Source organism: Phaenicophaeus curvirostris, chromosome 37 (assembly GCF_032191515.1).
Source record: "Phaenicophaeus curvirostris isolate KB17595 chromosome 37, BPBGC_Pcur_1.0, whole genome shotgun sequence".
NCBI lineage: Eukaryota > Metazoa > Chordata > Aves > Cuculiformes > Cuculidae > Phaenicophaeus > Phaenicophaeus curvirostris.
The window spans coordinates 75,394-98,269 of record NC_091428.1 but is presented as its reverse complement, the minus strand read 5'-3'; the positions used below and the strand labels follow the sequence as shown (position 1 = coordinate 98,269).

The 22,876-nt window shown below is 43.4% G+C and overlaps 1 protein-coding gene across 1 annotated transcript; it reads right to left on the bottom strand.

The window, feature by feature from the left end:
* Nucleotides 1–8,214: 8,214 nt before the first annotated feature.
* LOC138732736 (uncharacterized) lies at nucleotides 8,215–21,713 on the bottom strand. The gene is given in 10 exon segments (XM_069879389.1): nucleotides 8,215–8,819; nucleotides 10,339–10,461; nucleotides 10,579–10,639; nucleotides 11,285–12,607; nucleotides 13,596–15,505; nucleotides 15,550–16,008; nucleotides 16,011–16,424; nucleotides 17,801–17,941; nucleotides 18,512–18,524; nucleotides 21,171–21,713. Coding segments are annotated over 10 exon segments (5,592 nt in total).
* Nucleotides 21,714–22,876: the final 1,163 nt, after the last annotated feature.

Genomic DNA, 22,876 nt, shown 5'->3' with positions numbered 1-22,876 from the left:
GGTTTATCTGACCAGTATACTAATGATGGCAATCCCTTGCAAGTCCTGCAGCGGATGGCGCAGGAACTTCATGGGAAGCATATGAGAAAGATAACATACCCAAACTTCACTCCAATGGACGTGCCGACATTTAGCTCCGGTAAACTGGAATGTCAGTCCTTGGGACAATCTCCCATCCTGGCATTAGAGCCTCCCTGTAACAACTGTTCTAAGTGGGCTCAAGAACATAATTCACAGGCATACCCATGGCAGGACTTTCAGACTGCTGTGGAAGCAGCCAACTGACACATGAAAGCAGAACAGGGAACAGACCAAGCCCCCATACTGGAGCGCTGTGTGTTGAGGCAGGACCCCTGTCCCTTTACTCGCTGCATTATTTGGTGGTCTAGCGGGAATAAGCAGGGGGTTCGCGCATTGATGGATGCGGGAGAGGAGGTAATGATCATTCACTGCAATCCAAACAAAACACAGGGAATGATTAGTCCTGTGTGGGGGCTGGATGATCAACTGATAGTTGGCCAACTTACTAAATTGAAGTTACAAATCGGAGACTGGGATACTCATACATACACAGTGTCGGTAGCTGCCATTGGTGAATACATATATATTGGGGATGGATATCTTACAGGGAGCCAAACTGAACACAGATGAGGCTTTGTGAGCTTTTGGTACCATGTGGTGGTTACGTACCTGAGTGATTACCATTAATCATATACTACAGGGAGCCAACATTCCTATAGCCACTGATATTATCAACTCGAAACAATACCTAATCCTGGGAGGAGACAAAGAAATCCAGTCAACCATAAGCTATCTCTTGCAGGCTGGAGTGGTGCAATATACCCACTCTCCATTTAACAGTCTGATTTGGCCAGTAAAAAAAGCCCGAAGGTAGCTGGCAAGTGTCTGTTGATTATAGAGCAGCAAATAAAAAGACAACCCTGATCACAGCCGTGGTTCCTGAGGTTGCCACTTCAGTACATTAGATACAATCTACCATAGCGATTCCTGGACAGAACCGGTGGGAACGAGCCCCAACCAACACCTCTGCTGTAGGGAGTAAACTGGGGGAGGGGTGGTGGTGGTGTTTAACATCTTCCCTTTCTTGTCTCAGCAGATTTGGTAACACCCATGTCCCCCAAGGTCAGAATGTCTGGGTAACCCTCACCAACACGATGGGACAGGATACGTTGTGCCTCAGCACAGCCACCCCTCAGAACCCCTTCACCACGTGCCTGGTTGGAGTTCCTCTACTTACCAAGGAGTTGATGGGCCTTTGCAACACCACAAGAGCTAAAGAGGCTTGTCCAATGACAGGACTCTGGCCACATCTTGGTCAACTGGGATGCTCCCCTGTACAATGATAACTGAACTCTGTTTAACTTCACCAGTAGATGCAATGATATGATATCTTGATGGGTAAACACCATGCAGCAATGGTACCATAATTCACCTAATTGTTGCAACATGACAACAAGCAATGTAACTATGAGTTTTTCTACACATATGACACTGTCGCCTGGTCTGTTCCTCATCTGTGGAGACAGAGCCTGGCCTGGTCTCCCAAAGGCTATTAAGGGAGGCCCGTGCACACTGGCTCGAGTGACCATATTAGCACCAAATGTCACTGTGGCCTGGTGGTTACAGCATAACCAGACTGTAGAGATACCATGGAATTTTGGGACACTGAAAAGATAATCACTGCCTCTGCTTTGGCCCCGAGCGTTGCAAGCGCTCATGCTTTAACTGAATTAAACTAATTAGGTTGCTGATTAGCAAAGTTTAGCAATGCTGCCAGTATGGCTATCTCAAACTTGCTTTTAGGCATAAATAGCATACGACATGCAACTTTACAAAATCGTGCTGCAATTGATTTTTTTATCATTAGCTCATGGATATGTGTGGGTCCAGGGGGTGATTTGTTAACTGAGAACAATAAAGATATTATTGCCCTGGTAGGCAGGAGACTATGGGATACAGAAGGGAGGAGACCACAGGGCCCTGGTTGTTTCTAAGAGCTGTAGATAACTGGACTAAAACCAGACTTTGCAAGGTTGGAAAACAAGAAAGCATAACTGAGCTATTTGGGCAAGTGGAAAAGCACTGCCTCAACGAGGCAGGGGTATAAAAGGGATTGTTTGTGCGTAATAAAGTGATCTCGTTTGTCACCTCAAAATGGGGTCCGTCCCTCAATCGCTACAGACATGGATGTGAAGATTTTGATGGTGTATATTGCATGAATTTAAGTGATCATTCGAGCTCTGTACATGCCCAGTTGCAAAACATGCAAACTCTCACTCAACACCTTTTAAAGGACAGTGGATCCATTTGCAGGATGGACGTGGAGGTGGGAGTGGCTAAAAAAGGTCTTTTTATTATTATGTGTAGTTGGAATAGGATTTTTATGTGCATTTTGATGTATTCCTTGTTTAATTTCTCTTATTTGCACATTAGCTGAATCCATATTACATTGTACTTTAGTGTGAGTAGTTGAATATCATCGTGTCCCAACAACGGACCATGCGGTGGCATGTATCAGTGATAATACAAAATGGTCCATTGTGGGACATGATATTGACAAATGATATATATATCTATTGTTGAAGTATTGTACACTCAAATTTTATGTTAGATAAGTTTAGAGTAATGTAGTGAATTAGCTTAAGCAATAACTCTTAGCCAGCTTTCAGTAAGAAAGTATGTATGTGACTGCTTGTACTTAACTAAGCAGATAACAGGCATGGAATTGGATAAATAAAAGAAGAAGAAAAGCGGTTGGAACTGCCTGATATTTACAAGACCTTGAAGCAGAGCCCAAGGAGTGTGCACAGTCAGGAAAGGTGAAAAGTTATAAATAACTTTGTAGGTGTTATGGAGATAAGGCATGGTGTCATAATCGCTGTTAGCATGGGACAAACAACAAGTTGGCACTCAGTTGCTCACACACTGGCCATGCGAGGGGCAGATGATGTTGCTAACCTGAGGAGACATTTTACAGGGAAGAAGGACTTGATGCTGTAGGCCTTGTTGATATCAAGCAACTCTGACAAGACCTTGAAACAGAGAGCTGAGACAGAAACAAGCTAGTTTGGTGGGAACAAGTACCAAGGGAGAGAAAAACAAAAGAAGAAAAATATCAACATAATTAATTTTAGTGTAAGTTGTTTTTTTAGCATGCATAGTTGTTTAGACAATAATATGTTAGTAATAGCTTTATGGACAGCTACCTTTAGCCAATATTACACTATAGATAGCCTCATGGACAGCCTGTTATGTAACCAAAAAAGGTATATAAAGAAACAGCTAACTCAATAAAGGGCCTTCGATCCATCAGATTGAAGTCCGTTTCTTAATCCCCTTATCACTAACCCTTTGCCAGTCCCCAAGAGGAAGATAAAAATTGCTGGGCTGGAATGGGTAGGTGTTGAGAAGGACTACATGCACACCTTTTACCAGAGGACACCCTGAAGGTGCAGTACCTATCAACTCTGACCATCCAAGAACCATGTTCCATCTCCTTCTGCTCAGCAGAATGACACCAATCCACAGGTCGATAAGCTTATAAGTTGGATTTGGGTTTTTTTTATGTAGCCAGATGTAATAGCTTATTTGAACAATAAAACATACTTGATTTAACCTTGAATTAGTGGTCTTGTCTTTGCACGCTGGATTCTATAGACAAACCTAATACATCCTACTCTGTTTTCTTTCTCAATTAACTATGTGGACACAAGCATTTTTTTTTTAATTATATTCAGTTCCAAAATTACATGACTTCATAGGTTTTGACAACTCTACCACAGGTTAGTAAATTTTTCTTGCTGTTGAAAATATACTCAGTAACAAGTGAAGAGTCGTTGCAGAAATGAATTCCAGAAAGAGACTATGAAGCTGATGATATTAAGTGTTTTTTTATGATTGGTGGAAATATGCTTTGAAAACCTTATCATCTTTAACTATTTGATTTTGACTTTATTTGCAAAACAAGATGGCCTATTTGGGCAGTCGAATAGGGCAATTGTGTGAGAACTGTCATTTTGCAAACTTGTTAAATGTGAGAATATTTTTTTCAGGGCTGGCTGCAGCTGCAGTAAGAAACTGCAGAATTGTATGCCAGTTGTGATGGGGTGCTGATGGGAGGCTGAATTATTGCAGCTCCCCAGTTCCCATTCAGAGCAATTAGCAATATTTACTTACCTTTCACTCGCAACACTGTTGCTACCATATGGTTTATTTCCAGTTAGAAACTGAAGATCTGATTAAGGGTCCACTGCCATTAGAGGAGACACTTCTATTATCTTGATGTGGGAAGTCTTAGTTCATGAGGACCATCATACTCTGAGTTAAGTCAACAGAATTTGTTCTGTATGGTTCAAATACAGGAGGATCATACTCTAAGTATGAAATTCTACTTGGTGAACCAGCTCAAAGCACGTGTACAACAGTATGTCGTGAAGCACTGAGCTATCGTGGCTATGAACTCAGTATTAGAACTCTTATAGACTAAGGTGGGATAGAAAAATGTAAGGATTGCCACGTGTTGTGCTTGTGGTTTGCATGGGAATTGCAACTTAATAGAACCAAGAAAAAAAAATGCATTTCATGTATGACTATTACTGCATTTGTTTCTAGCTGTATTTTAGCATACTGCTAAAACCCTATATTATATGTGTATATTAGAGGAGAGGTGTTATTAGGAAGAGGATAAAGCTAATTACATATTTTCAGTGCTTCTGCATACTCTGTTCATTGTAGAGTTGAAGGACACATAAAATGTTCATTCTCCTATGATCAAGGCTGTCATGTTGTGTCTCTCTTGTTTTGTGTTTGGTTTATTTTCTTATTCTTTATACTTTTTTGTTTCTTGTAGTTACCTCAAGTGTAGTAAAGAAAGTAGTAGACAGTTGGCAACCATCCAAGAAATAATGAACCATTTCATCTTCACAGAAAGGGTCATTGGGCACTGGAACAGGCTGCCCAGGGAGATGGTTGATTCACCTTCCCTGGAGGTGTTTAAGGCACGGGTGGACGAGGTGCTAAGGGGCATGGTTTAGTGTTTGATAGGAATGGTTGGACTCGATGATCCGGTGAGTCTCTTCCGACCTGGTTATTCTATGATTCTATGATTCTATGATCTGGAGGCTGTAGAGCTGTTCAGAATATCACTTCAAGACTAGGAATGGCACAGAGAATTTAAATGATAGTGCAGCGTTGATTTTTGTGCTACTTCTACTGTGAAGCCTTTTTTCCCCTGATTTGTGAAGATCCCCTTATTATTTTGATTATATAGGAACCTGGAAAACAGTTATATGCATGTGAATTCAAGAAGATGTTATTTTTTAGACAGGGAAGAATAAAGGCCTCAGGAATAAAAAAGACAATGTTTCACTGACATTGTTTTGGGTCACCTGAAAAGGATATCTCAGGTTTTTCTAGGCTCACATATGGAGAAGTAAGACAAGAAATTATTTAACATCTCAACATGAAAGTTTTCAGTTAGGATATCTGGTGCCAAGCACTGAGTTTATTTGGCAATAAATTGCTCTCTATGTAGCTTAATCTCTTTGCTAAAAACTACTGTAACTAACTAATCCATACTTTAAAAAAGTAAATGCTCCTTTTGGTGATTAAGGCACAAATATGGAATAAAATTAACATCTCTACAGAAACTGGAGCACAGAGGGCAGGTAACTAGAGGAGAGTGATACCTGCAAAATGCTGATGCTTTTTCCAATGTCAGGAAGTTCTTTAGAACCTTTTAAGGCACTGTTGTTTCAGAAAGATGATAATCAGCTAACTCTTCTGCCAGTTCATTTTAGCAATAGTCCCATTCCAGTAGACAAAAAAATCAGTGTTAAAAAGAGTACAGGACATTTGGGCAGAAACAGAATCTTAGTGTTAAGAGTTAATATGTCATTGGTTCTATGAGAGGCATTTTAAGAAGTCATTTCTCATTCAGAATGGCATTGATGTTCCTCATAGAAATGTTTTGCAATGGGGTTGTAGTTAGAGTAATTCCTAGGTTTGTGCCAATATATTGTAAGACAGAACAGCCTCAGAAATCTGCTTTGAAATTTGTCATAATAGGCTCATGTGGTTTTTATGTATTATATTAAAAATTCCTGTAGTTACACAAAATACTATAGAACTCAGTGATCATATAACAGCAATGATATCCTCATTTATATTTTGACATGTACATAGTTAAAAGATGTAATGCTGTGAAAATCAGGCTAATACAGAATAAAGAAATAGCAAATTTAACAAATAATGTTCTACAGGTGTTCTGCTAATTTATTTATTTAATGTGATGTGTTCAAGACTATATTTTCCTTGAAACCAGTAACCGGATCTGTCCCAAATGTGCCTTGAATACAAGTGTAAATTCCTCCCTCACTGTGAACAAGACATCTTAAATTTTGACTCTATTGGTGAACAGAGAAGGCCTTGTGGGGGATGTGGCAGTAGGAGGACACCTAGGACAAAGTGATCATGAGATGATAGGGTTTTCAGTTCTAGGTGAAGTGGAGAGGGTGGTTAGCAGGTCAGTAGCACTAAATTTCCAGAGGGCAGACTTTGAACTCTTCAGAAGGCTGGTTGGCAAAGTCCCATGGGAGACAGTACTTAAGGGCAAGGGAGCCCATGAGGGCTGGGAGCTCTTCAAAAAGGAAATCCTAGCAGCCCAGGAGAAAGCCATCCCCATGTTCTGGAAAAAAAGCCAGCAGGGGAAAAGCCGGCAGGTTGAACAGGGAGGTCTTGGGAAATAGCAAGAAGAAGAGAAATGTTTATGGGCATTGGAAGAGGGGACAGGCGTCTTGGGTGGACGACAGGAGGGAAGTGAGATCATGCAGGGAAAAAATCAGGAGGGCTAAGGACCAACTAGATATCAGATTGGCAAAGTCTGTGAAAGATAACAAAAAATCTTTCTATAAATATATAAATAATAAAAGGAGGACTAGGGAGAATATACAGTTCCTATTGGACACAGAAGGAACAACAGTGACAGGGGATGAGGAAAAGGATGACTTACTTACAGCCTTCTTTGCCTTAGTCTTTAACTGTAAAGAAAGTTGTTCCCTCTGTGTACAAGCCCAGGAGTTAGAGGAGCAAAATGAGGCTCCCATGATCCAAGAGGAGGTGGTCAGAGCCTTGCTAGCCCGACTAGACACCCACAAGTCTATGGGGCCGGATGGGATTCACCCAAGGGTATTGAAGGAGCTGGCGGATGTGCTGGCCAAACCCTTTTCCATCATCTTCCAACAGCCCTGGAAGACTGGGGAAGCCCCACTGTGTTAGCAGAATGACAAACACATAACCACACTAGGAGGTTATATGTGGTGCTTTATTTCGAGGCCCTGGGAACCAGGGGTACGCACCCAGATCTGGTTCCAAAGACCGTCACATCGCGTCCGCTTTTTATTCTCTAAAAGTTTCGCAATCTATTGTATATTCAACAGGTTACTTCATTATCTAATACATATGTATAGGTAGGTTACTTCATCGCCTTATTGCGACATCAGTCTCTATTGCGCCTGCGTAGCCCCCCTCTGGTGGTCGTCCTGATGAAGTAAGTAGTCTTCCTCAGATGAAGTAAGTAGTCTTCCTCGCATTGTCTTTATTACTTCTTGTTCTTTTGGCAAACTCGTCGGTTTTTCTTGGCTGGACCCGCACTTATCTCCACTTGACCGCTCAGGTATATCTTTCTTGCCTCCTGAAACCTATTCTTCTGTCTTTCACAAGATTTATGATGGTCTTTTGGCTGTTGCAGGTGTATGTTCTACTTGGGTAGGGTAGCTAGTATGTACTTTTCCTAAGCACACTTGGATCCTATTGTCACATGAGGTCCTTTGAGCAAGTACCTCGGGTCTGTTGCTAGGATACGTTAAGAATCAACAGAATCATGAAATTTTACATTCAGTCTTAGTTCCTGATTAGTCGATGATCAGTGTTTTATCCTACTTTAAGTGTAACTTTCCTAGCATTTCCCCCCTTTGAAAATACTTCACCTTAGCAAGTATTTTCATTTCATGTAACTGTTTCTTGGTAAGTTGATGGGGGTATTGGGTGCTGTGGATATTCTCGTGTCACTGCTCCAATAATTTTGTGTGTCCAGTTTTGTTTGCGAGTAATTTCTCTCCGGATACACAAATACACTAGATAGATTGTAAGGAATATAAGCAAAAGTGTGAATAACGTTTGAATGAGAGAGTGTATTCAGCCAGTAAGATGGATGCTTAATCTATCAAATAATGCCCCAACCCAATTTTGACCAATTTTTTCTTTCTCTTTTTCAGCTTCTCTTTCTATTTTTCCCAATTGCGAGATATCATATTCCACATCGGCTGTGACATTAGGTATATGCACACAGCAGTGATCAGTTCGATCTTTGAGATATCCACAGACACCATGTTCTTTTAACAAGAGCATGTCTAATGCCATTCTGTTCTGCAAAGTCATTTTCATTGTCGCCTGTAGTTGCAAGTTTAAATCTCGAAATCCCTTCTTTGTTATTTTTGCCAATCTTTCAGTTTGTCCAATTAGTTTGTAAATCATTTCTCTATTACGATACGTCGCTATTTGGGCAAAAAGGGATTCTAATGCCCATCCCACTTTAACTCCTGTCTCAGGCTTCTGCCAAGTGTCATCTATGTCTCTAATATCATTTTCTATGTCTCTTTTAGCACGAATTTGTAAAGTTTCCAATTTACCTCTGAAGGGGGATCGCTTCCAAATTGGGCACAGGGTAGGCAACCCCAGAGTTATTTCTTTAACTGGACCCTCCATTGATAAATGTGTAGTCCAAGTTCCATCATTAGATGCTCAAACAAAATTACCCATACTGCGTACTGTTGAATATTTACAGTCTATTCCATTAACTGGTACTTGTATTACCCTTCCCCCGATCTTAAATCCCCGACAGGCACACCCTACTATTAGAGCCATTTTAACTGGAGGTATGGTGATCTCTTCAGGGTCTAGGTCACAATTTAAAATTTTAGAACAATTCCACCATGGAACGCTATCAATAGGATCTCTACTGATCTGGCCATTTACTGGTAATTTGTCACTACTTTGTTTTCCTGTCCATTTAAAATATTAAGATGTTTCTCCTCTGTATTGGAATTTTTGTAAAATACTTGTTGACCAAACTGTGTCCCAATTTTGTTCTGTATCATTTCTTTTCTGGCACACCCATTCCATTGTATTTCTTTCTCTCACTATTTCCTTTATTTCATCATATGAACACCATCTTACATCTTTAAATTGTCCGATACGTGTGAACTTATAATTTGGTAATTTTTCACAATCGCTTCGACTTCCTGCAGTTCTCCACTTCCTTCTTATACTTATTTTCTGTTTTTCCTGTATGGGTGTTATTATTTGTTTACATTCGGTTTTATATTCTTTTACCTCTGGGAGTGGGAAAGTCAATATTCCCCAGCTTATCGGTTCTCCAGCCGTTTTTGGTAAAGGCAAGCATGCTGTAATTTTACTTGTATTTTGCATTCTAGCAAAATCTTTGATTAACCTAATCATTAAATTTTCTTCAGCATCTTTCTTTTGAACATAAATCTCCTGGGGTGCCTGGGTCAGTTCTATGGCTCGTTTCACTCTGGCTTCAGTAATATTGATTTTGCTATATCCAAAGGTAGTAGCATTTTGATACTGGCATCTGTAAGTTCCCAAGTCGGATCTTTTTATCTCTTTAATAATCTGGACTAATATTCCTCCCAGTCTCAATTCTATTGAGTGTCTTTTATCACTTAGAACTGCTTTTCCTTCCTTTATCCATCCAAATTCCTCAGGCTGGGGGTCCTCTAGGAGGCAGTAAATAAGTGCCTCGCTACCCAGAGGAGCCGGATAATGTGTATGCCCTGCTTTTATTCCATGGTCTTGAAGGGGATTTATTATCAGTGTTCTTTTTCCATAGTCTACATTACTTCCTGCTCCCACAAAACACCTATATTTTCCTTGGTCAGTCAAAGTTAAATTTGTCAGCTCCAGTTTTGTTTCACCTCGTATGGGATTTCGCGGATAAAACTTGTTCGATACTTTCCCTTTAAGTTTCCATGTCCCTCATAGTTCTTGTTTGTAACCATCTAACCTCAAATCTTTGCTATTATAGATTGTTTCAGGTGCTCCACAAGTTCTAGACACCTTTTCCCAAAAAAAATCTGAATTAATTTCTTTTTCATTGGGACATGACTTTGAAACTTGCAAGACAGAATGGCATTTTGTCCAATGGTATACTTGCTTGTTTCTCTCTTACATGAAATTTCTAGAGATGTGACACTTATTATAGGTATCAAGGACCAAACTATAATCAAAGTCCCGTACTTGAAGTACGACATTTTACTTGCTTTTCAGCTTCAGTCTCGTTGGTCCGACTACTTCGACTCTCCAGTTCTTGGGTGCCTTCTTTACTCGTGTGTAGTGGATCCAAGAGTCTATTCCTTTTACCTTTATCGCAGTGAAAGTTGTTAGCAGCACCCGGTACGGTCCATTCCACCGTTGTTTCAGTGGCTCTTCACTCCAGTCGCAGACGTAGACCTAGTCTTCCGGTTTAATTTCGTGTACTGAATTCTCTAATGACACTGGACGGTTCCAGATCAAGGCCCTTCGTAGCTGTGTCAAAGTTCTATCAAGAGATAACATATAGTTGTACACATCTTGGTGTCCTTTAATATGCATGTTTGGGTTTGGTTGTGGCAACTCATAAGGTTTCCCAAAGAGGATTTCATAAGGACTCAGTCCCAGAATCACAGAATCACAGAATCACAGAATAACCAGGTTGGAAGAGACCCACCGGATCACCGAGTCCAACCGTTCCTACCAAACACTAAACCATATCCCTCAGCACCTCGTCCACCCGTGCCTTAAACACCTCCAGGGAAGGTGACTCAACCACCTCCCTGGGCAGCCTGTTCCAGTGCCCAATGACCCTTTCTGTAAAGAATTTTTTCCTAACGTCTAGCCTAAACCTCCCCTGTCGGAGCTTGAGGCCATTCCCTCTTGTCCTGTCCCCTGTCACTTGGGAGAAGAGGCCAACACCCTCCTCTCTACAACGTCCTTTCAGGTAGTTGTAGAGAGCAATGAGGTCACCCCTCAGCCTCCTCTTCTCCAGGCTAAACAACCCCAGCTCTCTCAGCCGCTCCTCATAAGGCCTGTTCTCCAGCCCTTTCACCAGCTTTGTTGCTCTTCTCTGTACTCTCTCCAGAGCCTCAACATCCTTCTTGTGGTGAGGGGCCCAGAACTGAACACAGTATTCGAGGAGCGGTCTCACCAGTGCCGAGTACAGAGGGAGGATAACCTCCCTGGACCTGCTGGTCACGCCGTTTCTGATACAAGCCAAGATGCCATTGGCCTTCTTGGCCACCTGGGCACACTGCTGGCTCATATTCAGTCGGCTGTCAACCAACACCCCCAGGTCCCTCTCCTCCAGGCAGCTTTCTAGACAGACTTCTCCCAGTCTGTAGCACTGCATAGGGTTGTTGTGCCCCAAGTGCAGGACCCGGCATTTGGCCTTGTTAAACCTCATGCCATTGGACTCTGCCCAGCGGTCCAGCCTGTTCAGATCCCTTTGCAGAGCCTCCCGACCCTCCAGCAGATCGACACTTCCACCCAGCTTAGTGTCGTCCGCAAACTTGCTAAGGGTGCATTCGATGCCTTCATCCAGGTCATTGATGAAGACATTGAACAGGGCTGGACCCAGCACTGAGCCCTGGGGAACCCCACTTGTCACTGGCCTCCAGCTGGATTTCACACCATTTACCACCACTCTCTGGGCCCGGCCATCCAACCAGTTTTCCACCCAGGAGAGTGTGCGCCTGTCCAGCCCAGAGGCTGACAGTTTCTCAAGCAGAACGCTGTGAGAAACTGTGTCAAAGGCTTTGCTGAAGTCCAGGAAGACCACATCCACAGCCTTTCCCTCATCCAGTAGCCGGGTCACTTTGTCATAGAAGGCGATCAGGTTAGTCTGGCAAGACCTGCCTTTTGTGAACCCATGTTGACTGGGCCTGATCACCCGGTTCTCTTGCATGTGCTTCATGATAGCACTCAAGATCACCTGTTCCATGACTTTCCCTGGCACTGAGGTCAGACTGACAGGCCTGTAGTTTCCTGGGTCCTCCCTGCGGCCCTTTTTGTAGATGGGCACAACATCAGCCAGCCTCCAGTCCAGTGGGACTTCCCCAGTCTTCCAGGACTGTTGGAAGATGATGGAAAGGGGTTTGGCCAGCACATCCGCCAGCTCCTTCAGTACCCTAGGGTGAATCCCGTCCGGCCCCATAGACTTGTGACTGTCCAGTCGGGCTAGCAAGGCTCTGACCACCTCCTCTTGGATCATGGGAGCCTCATTTTGCTCCTCTAGCTCCTGGGTTTGTACACAGGCGGAACGACCCTCCTTACGACTAAAGACTGAGGCAAAGAAGGCATTAAGTACCTCAGCCTTTTCCTCATCCCCTGTTACTGTTGTCCCTTCTGTGTCCAATAGGGACTGTATGGTCTCCCTAGTCCGCCTTTTATTATTTATATATTTGTAGAAAGATTTTTTGTTATCTTTCACTGACTTGGCCAATCCAATTTCTAGCTGAGCCTTAGCCCTTCTGATTTTTTCCCTACACAATCTCACTTCCCTCCTGTAGTCCACCCAAGAGGCCTGTCCCTTCTTCCAGAGGCCATAAACATTTCTTTTCTTCTTGATATCCCTCAAGATCTCTCTATTCAACCAAGCTGGCTTTCTCCCCTGCCGGCTTTTTTTCCGGACCACGGGGATGGCTTTCTCCTGAGCTGCTAGGACCACCCCTTTGAAGAGCTCCCAGCCCTCCTGGGCTCCCTTGCCCTTGAGTACTGTCTCCCATGAGACTTCACCAACCAGCCTGCTGAAGAGATCAAAGTCAGCCCTCTGGAAATTTAATGTTACCGTCTTGCTAACCACCCTCTTCACTTCACCTAGAACAGAAAATTTTATAATCTCATGGTCGCTTAGTCCTAGGCGTCCACCTACCGCCACATCCCCTACAAGGCCTTCTCTGTTCACCAACAGGAGGTCCAGGAGGGCACCTTCCCTGGTTGGTTCATTCACCAACTGTGCAAGGAAGTTATCTCCCACGCACTCCAGGAACCTCCTAGACTGCTTCCTTTCTGCTGTGTTGTACACCCAGCAGATATCAGGCAGATTGAAGTCTCCCACCAGAACGAGAGGCATCGATCTAGAGATTAACCCCAGCTGTTTATAGAAGAGCTCATCAGCTGCTTCTCCTTGGTTGGGTGGTCTGTAACAGACTCCCATCACAAAATCTACCTTCTGGTGGGCTCCTCTGATTTTGACCCACAGGCACTCAACCTCCTCATCTCCACAATCCATCTCAGTGATGTCCAAGTCCTCCCTTACAAAGAGGTCCCATCCCACTCCTAGGCTTTATCCTTATTCTTAGAAGGGCTATTGGTAATGCCTGGGGCCATTGAATTTTAGCTTCTTGGCATATTTTACTGACCTGTCTTTTTATCGTCTGATTCATCTTTTCTACTTGTCCACTAGATTGTGGTCTCCATGGGGTATGGAGACTCCAGGAAATTCCCAATGCCTTACTTACTTCTTGTACAATTGTGGCTACAAAGTGTGGTCCCCTATCAGACGATAGACCTAAGGGAACCCCAAACCTAGGGATAATTTCCCTCAACAACCATTTCACTGTTTCTTTGGCTTGATTGGTGCGACAGGGAAAGGCTTCTGGCCATCCAGAAAAAGTGTCGACCCCAACTAACAAATATTTGTACCCTTGAGCTTTAGGTAATTCTACAAAGTCTATTTGCCAATAATCTCCTGGTTCCATGCCTACTCTGATGTGTCCCATTTCTACTCTCCTCCTAACCACAGGATTATTCCTCAAGCAAAGTTCACATTTTGAATTTACAGATTTTGCCATTGTTAACATCTGTGCTGAAATTATGCTTCGTTTCAGATAAGTCACTAATGCTTCTGCTCTCCAATGGCACTTTTGATGTTCTGCCTGTAGAATTGCCCGCATAATGACAGGAGGTACAATTATTTGTCCAGTTGTAGTTACGTACCATCCTTCAGAATTTAGGTTTGCCTTCATTAAATTGGCCAATTTCTTGTCCTCTTCCGAGTATTTCGGTTTCTGTGTCAGGTAATCTTGTAAAAGGCTTACCTTGGTAGGTATCAAGGCCATCATCGTCTGTACCTGTCGTGCTATCCACCGAGCCGTTCGATCTGCTAATGTGTTTCCTTCAGCCACCTTAGAGTCTCCTCCTTGATGTGCCTTGCAATGCATGATCGCTACCTGCTCTGGTAATTGCACAGCAGATATCAAGTTTAAAATTTCTTTTTGGTATTTTATATTGGTTCCCTGCGAGGATAATAATCCTCGTTCTTTCCATAAAGTTCCGTGTACATGAACTACTCCAAAGGCATATTTTGAATCTGTTCATATGTTTACTCGTTTATCTTTGCTTAATTCTAATGCCTTTGTGAGGGCTATTATTTCTGCCCGTTGTGCTGAGGTCCCCACCGGTAGGGCGTGTGCTTCTATTACCATGCTCTGTGTGGTCACGGCATATCCTGCATACCGCGTCCCATTCTCCACGAAGCTACTCCCGTCTGTGAAGAGCTCTTGATCAGGCTGTTCGATTGGAGTATCTTTCAAGTCCGGTCTCGTTGCATATGTGTGTTCTATGACTTCTATGCAATCATGTTCCAAAGGACCATCTTCTGTTGCTGCACCTAAAAAGGCTGCTGGGTTTAACAGGTTAGTTGTTTTCAAACTTACATTATCCTGTTCAGTGAGTATGGCTTGGAACTTCATCATTCGGCTAGGGGAAAGCCAATGCCCCCCTTTTTGTTCTAAGACTGTTAACACCATGTAAGGTATATAAACTTCAATGTTTTTTCCTAGAGTCAATTTTCTGGCTTCTTGTATCAGAATTACAGTTGCTGCTACGGCTCTCAGGCAGGATGGCCAACCTGCACTAACGGGGTCCAACTGTTTAGAGAAGTATCCCACTGGTCGTTTCCAGTTTCCTAATTTCTGTGTTAAGACACCCAGTGCTAATCGTTGTCTTTCGTGAACGAACAACTGGAAAGTCTTTGTTAAATCCGGTAAGTCCAATGCTGGTGCCTTAGTCAAGGCCTCTTTTAGTTTCTTAAAGGCCTCCTTTTGAGGTCCCTCCCAAATGAGATTAGGCAATTTTTGTGCCTCATACAGAGGTTTTGCTATAAGTCCATAGTCCATTATCCACAGCCTACACGACCCTGCCATTCCCAAGAATGTCCTCAGTTCATGCAAGTTCCGGGGTTCTGGAATCGCACAAATTGCTCTAACACGATCCGTTCCTAACCTTCGTTGTCCCTGTGTTATCTCACATCCAAGATACAATACAGTTGTGCATGCAATTTGAGCTTTTTCTCTTGAAACCTTGTATCCATTTAGGCCCAGTTGGTTTAAAATCTCAATAGTCACTTGTGTGCATAATGATTCTTGTTCTGTTGCAAGGAATATGTCATCTACATATTGTAACAAAAGATACTGTGTTCTTGGTACCTGAATTTTTCCTTGCGTAGTCCAGATCTCCAATTTTTCGCCAGTTGGTTTCCAAAAAGAGTTGGGCTATTCCTGAATCCTTGTGGGAGCCTCGTCCACGTGAGTTGCGTTTTTCGTCCATTATATGGGTTTTCCCACTCAAAAGCAAAAAGTTTCCTACTATCTTTGTCAAGGGGAATGCAGAAGAAGGCATCTTTTAAATCAATTACTGTAAACCATTTATATTTTTCTTTCACAGATGTCAACAATGTATATGGGTTAGCTACGACTGGATGTATATCTTTCGTAATATTGTTGATGGCCCTCAAATCTTGTACTAACCTATACTCCCCATTTGGTTTCTTTACTGGAAAGATTGGAGTATTATATTCTGACTTACATTCCTCCAATATTCCAAATTTTAAAAATTTTTCAATGATTTCTACTATTCCGTATCGGGCTTCCATTTTATGGGATACTGTTTTATTTGTACTGGCCTTGCTCCCTCTTTTAACTCCACTATTACCGGTTGAGCAGTTTTTGATTTTCCTGGTATACTTGTTTCCCAAACTGTAGGGATTACTGCCTCTTTTACCTTTTTGGGTATCTGAGGTTTGGGATTTTCCTTTACTACTGAAATCTTTCCTACGTTCGATTCTGGGACTTGCATAATCAATTCTCCATTTTCAAAGCTGATTTTTGCATTTAGTTTAGATAACAAGTCGCGTCCCAGAAGAGGAACCGGGCAGTCGGGTACATATAAGAATTCATGTGTTAATTCCTTTCCCCCAAATCGTAACTCTAAGGGTCGCATGAATGGCCGTATTTCCTCTTTCCCTGTGGCCCCCACTATTGTAGTAGTTTTGTTTCCTATTTTCCATACAAATCATTTAAAACTGAATATGTTGCGCCAGTATCCACCAAAAATTGCACCTCTTCCCCTCCTAATTTTATTTTCACTAGGGGTTCACTGCTTTCTAAATCTAGTCAGCTTTGGTTTCCATAATTTCCCAGAACCATCTCCTTTTCTGTAGAATCCATCAAAGTGTCCAATAACACCTGAATATCATCCCAATCAGGATTCTGAGTCTTTAGAATCATTTTTATTACCCTTGCTACCTTGTCTGGGTTTTCTCGATAAACTCCAGCAGACTGTTTCCAAAGCATCAAATCTCCTGGCGTAAAAGGCACTTTAACATATACCGGACCCTCCGCTCCGACCCCCTGACGCAGTGGTGCTAGTAATGCCTTAGATGGCTGACGTCCAGCCTCCCTCCCCTGGATTTCTCTTTGCCGCTTTCGATGAGAGATCGGAGTACCTGGATAAACCTGTTCCTCCTCATATTCGCATTTTTAATCCCCCCCCTTTCTGTGCCTCCCCTCATTACCCGATCCCCCCTCCCTGGGGTCTGGGGCTGAGGGGGTTATCAATAAATCAAAATCATCATCTTGCTGATGTCGTGAAGCATTTTCTACTGCTAAACATTTTATGCACTTTTTCTCAGCCACACAACCATCATATTGCCCGTTTGATTTTACACTGACAACCATTAGTCCGCATGCTCTTTTCCATTCATTATTCCGCCTTAAAATAAAAAAAACAGTTCTACATATGGTACTTCATCCCATTTTCCCTCTCGTCTACAAAACAACATTAACTGAAAAATCGTATTATAATCTAGAGTCCCATTTTCTGGCCAATGAACCTGGTCTTCTAATTCATATTGTGTCCACCAGACATTACAATATTCAATCAACTTTCCTTTTTGCATATCCTGCCCAAATCCTCCCTCCTTCCAGTGACTCAAAATACATCCTAATGGAGATGACTTAGGTATTGACATTGTGGTTGAGTTTTTGTTGGTTTTTTTTTTGTTTGTTTGTTTTTTTCTCTTTTTTTTTTTTTTTTTTTTTTTTCTCTTTTTACCACAAACAGCTTAAAATGGATTAACTAGACAGGAAAGTATAAATTACTGAGAGCAGAACAAAACTACAAAATACCAGAAATACCAGAATTCCGGAATTACCAGACCAGACCACTGATGCCGAACCTGCAGAGCTTTCGCCACTGTCTTATGGATGGCGCCTAGGCTTCCCGTCGGAGCTCCTGAGCCCAACCAAGCGCAGCTTTCGCCGCGTCTGACAGGCAGGCTTTACCAGACCCTTGAGCCTAACCAAGCGCAGCTTTCGCCGCGTCTGACAGGCAGGCTTTACCAGACCCCAAATGGTACCATTCCAGATAAAGCACCGTGTCTTACCAATATCCCTGGTCCGTCGGGAGCAGCGAAGGTCGGTCGCGGTCGATGGCTCCCCGAGAATCACTCGGTGCCGGCTGGAGCAGAATCGATGCGCGAGCCGCCTCAGCAATGCCCGCGAGGTCCCACCTGGGTCGCCAAAAACTGTTAGCAGAATGACAAACACATAACCACACTAGGAGGTTATATGTGGTGCTTTATTTCGAGGCCCCGGGAACCAGGGGTACGCACCCAGATCTGGTTCCAAAGACCGTCACATCGCGTCCGCTTTTTATTCTCTAAAAGTTTCGCAATCTATTGTATATTCAACAGGTTACTTCATTATCTAATACATATGTATAGGTAGGTTACTTCATCGCCTTATTGCGACATCAGTCTCTATTGCGCCTGCGTAGCCCCCCTCTGGTGGTCGTCCTGATGAAGTAAGTAGTCTTCCTCAGATGAAGTAAGTAGTCTTCCTCGCATTATCTTTATTACTTCTTGTTCTTTTGGCAAACTCGTCGGTTTTTCTTGGCTGGACCCGCACTTATCTCCACTTGACCGCTCAGGTATATCTTTCTTGCCTCCTGAAACCTATTCTTCTGTCTTTCACAAGATTTATGATGGTCTTTTGGCTGTTGCAGGTGTATGTTCTACTTGGGTAGGGTAGCTAGTATGTACTTTTCCTAAGCACACTTGGATCCTATTGTCACATGAGGTCCTTTGAGCAAGTACCTCGGGTCTGTTGCTAGGATACGTTAAGAATCAACAGAATCATGAAATTTTACATTCAGTCTTAGTTCCTGATTAGTCGATGATCAGTGTTTTATCCTACTTTAAGTGTAACTTTCCTAGCAACTGGACTGGAGGCTGGCTGATGTTGTGCCCATCTACAAGAAGGGTCGCAGGGAGGATCCAGGGAACTACAGGCCTGTCAGTCTGACCTCAGTGCCAGGGAAAGTCATGGAGCAGGTGACCTTGAGTGCTATCATGAAGCACATGCAAGAGAACAGGATAATCGGGCCCAGTCAACATGGGTTAATGAAAGGCAGGTCCTGCCAGACTAACCTGAACCCCTTCTATAGAAAGTGACCCACTTACTGGATGAGGATGTAGTCTTCTTGGACTTGAGTAAAGTCTTTGATACAGTTTCTCACAGCATTCTGCTTAGGAAACTGGCTGCCTCTGGCCTGGAGAGGTGGCCTGGGTGGAAAACTGGTTGGATGGCCGGGCCCAGAGAGTGGTGGTAAATGGTGTTAAATCCAGCTGGAGGCCAGTTACAAGTGGTGTTCCCCAGGTCTCAGTGCTGGGTCCAGCCCTGTTCAATGTCTATATCAATGACCTGGATGAAGGCATTGAGTGAACCCTTAGCCAGTTTGTGGATGACACTAAGCTGGGTGGGAGTGTTGATCTGCTGGAGGGTAGGGAGGCTCTGCAAAGGGATCTGAATAGGCTGGACCGCTGAGCAGAGTCCAATGGCATGAGGTTTAACAAGGCCAAATGCTGGGTCCTGCACTTGGGGCACAACAACCCTGTGCAGTGCTACAGACTAGGAGAAGTCTCTCTAGAAAGCTGCCTGGAGGAGAGGGACCTGGTGGTTTTGGTTGACAGCTGACTGAACATGAGCCAGCAGTGTGCCCAGGTGGCCAAGAAGGCCAATGGCATCTTGGCTTGTATCAGAAACGGTGTGACCAGCAGGTCCAGGGAGGTTATTCTCCCTCTGTACTCGCCACTGGTGAGACCGGACCTCGAATCCTGTGTTGAGTTCTGGGCCCCTCACCACAAGAAGGATGTTGAGGCTCTGGAGCGAGCCCAGAGAAGAGCAACAAAGCTGGTGAGGGGGCTGGAGAACAGGCCTTACGAGGAGCGGCTGAGAGAGCTGGGGTTGTTTAGCCTGGAGAAGAGGAGGCTGAGGGGTGACCTCATTGCTCTCTACAACTACCTGAAAGGAGGTTGTAGGGAGGAGGGTGCTGGCCTCTTCTCCCAAGTGACAGGGGACAGGACAAGAGGGAATGGCCTCAAGCTCCACCAGGGGAGGTTTAGGCTGAACATTAGGAAAACATTTTTCACAGAAAGGGTCATTGGGCACTAGAACGGTCTGCCCAGGGAGGTGGTTGAGTTACCTTCCCTGGAGGTGTTTAAGGCACGGTTGGACGAGGTGCTGAGGGGCATGGTTTATTGTTTGATAGGAATGGTTGGACTCGATGATCCAGTGGGTCTCTTCCAACCTAGTGATTCTGTGATTCTGTGATTCTATGATTCTATGTTAATCTTCTTGAAATGGTGGAAATTGGTGTGGAACAAAAAGCCAAAACTTTCTTTAAAGTGAACATTTCAGTAGTCTCATGAACATCCTCATTCTTAACAGTAAAGAGTTTCTGTAGGATATTCTGTCATTACTGTTTTTTATCCTGGTGAACAAAAAAATAATTTCTTTGTGGCTCACCATGCTGTTCGATAATGCCTGAATGAGATGTGAGGTCATATTCTGCCGTCTTTAAAGTCAATACCTTCCACTGTAGGCAATTATTTGCCCTCTGAAGGTGATTGGGATCTGCACTATGCCACCAGCATGGCTGGTTTTAAGCCAGCAAAGTAAATTATTAATTTATTATGTATGTGTAAGTAGTCATAGAATAGTTTGGGTTCGGAGTGACCTTTAAGGTCATCTAGTTCAACACCCCTGCAGTGAGCAGGAATACCTTCCACTAGATCAGGTTGCTCAGAGCCTCATCCAACCTGACCTTGAATGTTTCCAGGGATGGGGAATCTACAGCCTCTCTGGGCAACCTGTTCCAATGTTTCACCACCCTCATCGTAAAAATTTTCTTCCTTATATCTCGTTTTAATCTACCCATTTTATTTTTTATTAGTTTAAAACCAGTACCCATTGTCCAATTGCAACAGGCCCAGCTAAAAAGTTTTGCCCCATCTTTATTATAAGCCCCCTTTAAGTACTGAAAAGCTGCACTAAGGTCTCCCTGGAGCCTTCGCTTCTCCAGGCTGAACAACCCCAACTCTCTCAACCTGTCCTCATATGGGAGATGTTTCGGCCCTCTGATCATTATTGTGGTCCTGCTTTGTACTGAGAAGTCCAGAGCTGAATGTAGGACTCCAGGTGGAATGTCACAAGAGCAGAGTAGAGGGGCAGAATGATCTCCCTCGACCTGCTGGTCATGCTTCTTTTGATGCAGCCCTGGATACAGTTGGCTTTCTGGGCTGCAAGTACATATTGCTGGCTCATGTCCAGCTTTTCATCCACCAGTACCCCCAAATCGGTCTTGGCAGGGCAGCTCTCAGTCCCTTCATCCATCAGCCTGTATTGATCCCAGGGGTTGCCTCAGCCCAGTCGCAGGACCTTGCATTTGGCCTTGTTGAACCTCATGAGGCTCACATGGGGCAACTTCTCAAGCTTGTCCGGGTCCCTCTTGATGACATCCCTTCTCTCAGGCATGTCAACTGCACCACTCAACTTGGTATCATCTGTAAACTTGCTGAGGGTGCACTCTATCCTGCTGTCCATGTCGTTGATGAAGATACTAAACAGTCCTGGTCCCAATACGGACCCTTGAGGGATACCACTTGTCACCAGTCTACATCCGGGCATTGAGCTGTTGACCACTACTCTCTGGGTGTGACCATCCAGGTAATTCCTGTTCCACTGAACAGTCCACCCATGAAATCCATATCTCTCCAATTTAGAGAGAAGAATGTTGTGGGGGACCCTGTCAAAGCCCTTACAGAAACACAGATTGATGACATCTGCAGCTCTTCCCTTGTCCACTGATGTAGTCACTCTGTCATAGAAGGCCGCTAGGACGGTCAGGCAGTATTTGTCCTTGGTGAAGCCACGCTGGCTGTCTCGAATCACCTCCCTGTCCTGCATGTGCTTTAGCATAGCTTCCAGGAGGATCTGTTCTATGATTTTCCCAGGCATAGATGTGAGGCTGACAGGTCAGTAGTTCCAAAGGTCCTCCTTTCTACTCTTTTTGAAATAGGTGCAATGTTTCCCTTTTTCCAATCACCACGGACTTCATCTGCCTGCTGTGACTTTTGAAATATCACAGAGAGTAGCTTGTCAACTAGGAGGACCCAGATAAGCTGAGAGAGAGATTCAGAGGCCACAGGGAAAATGGGAAAGCTTGGCATGGCATCACAGCAGAGGTGAGGGAGTGAACCGTTGAGAAGCTGAGAGATCAGCTGTTCCCATACCCATCTGAAATTCCAGGAATGTTATATCAGAATTACAAGCTTCAGATTCTTCTGCACCTGGTTTGAGAGGGCAACAGCTATATGGAACATTGCAGAATTTGATAAGTATATAAAAGAATACATTGAGTACAGATGGCGTAAGGCTTTATCTTTTCATCTTCTTATGAAAGGATGACTTACAGTGCTGGGAGGTTTCAGGTCTAGGGCATTACATAAAATAGTTGACAATGAATGTTAATGCTTGTCATTTCTGCTCTGGTCAGTTGTATTTAAAGTAACTCCTGCAGATTCCATCTGGCCATCCTTAAATTACATTGAAAAAGTCAGCACTATTTCTCCCACTATAAACTTCACTTGACTGTTAATTTATTTTGTTTGGTTGGTTGTTTTTTTTTTCCTGTCCAGGCAGGCAGAATAGTATGAAACTTACATTTGCAGCCAAGAAACAAGAGAGATGATGATATCAAGTTCAGGTGCTTTCCTGTACTCCATTTATTCTGCATTGCAATGGTGTTACGGAAGGAAGGGTAAATGTGTACTTTATCTACTTTACTTTATGTACTTTATTCTACCCTCCATGTGGTAGAATGAGGGCAAATATAAAAATAAGTGTGGGGTTTTTTTTTGTCAGGAGGGATATATTAACAGCACTGTTGTGTAAGATGTGAAGGTATTTGTTCTGTTCTTCCTGTTGCTTGTGTGAGCCTTTAGATAGACAAATATGATAGAGAGAGATTTCAGCATGCTTATTTCTTCCTTTTTGTAGGAGGGTGGATTAAGTGATCAGTTTGATATTCCCTCCAATTCTGCCCTTTCTGTGAATTTTTAGCTAACATTTAGGTATATGTACCTAGTCTAACTGGGAGTGCACTTGATTTATGATAGGAT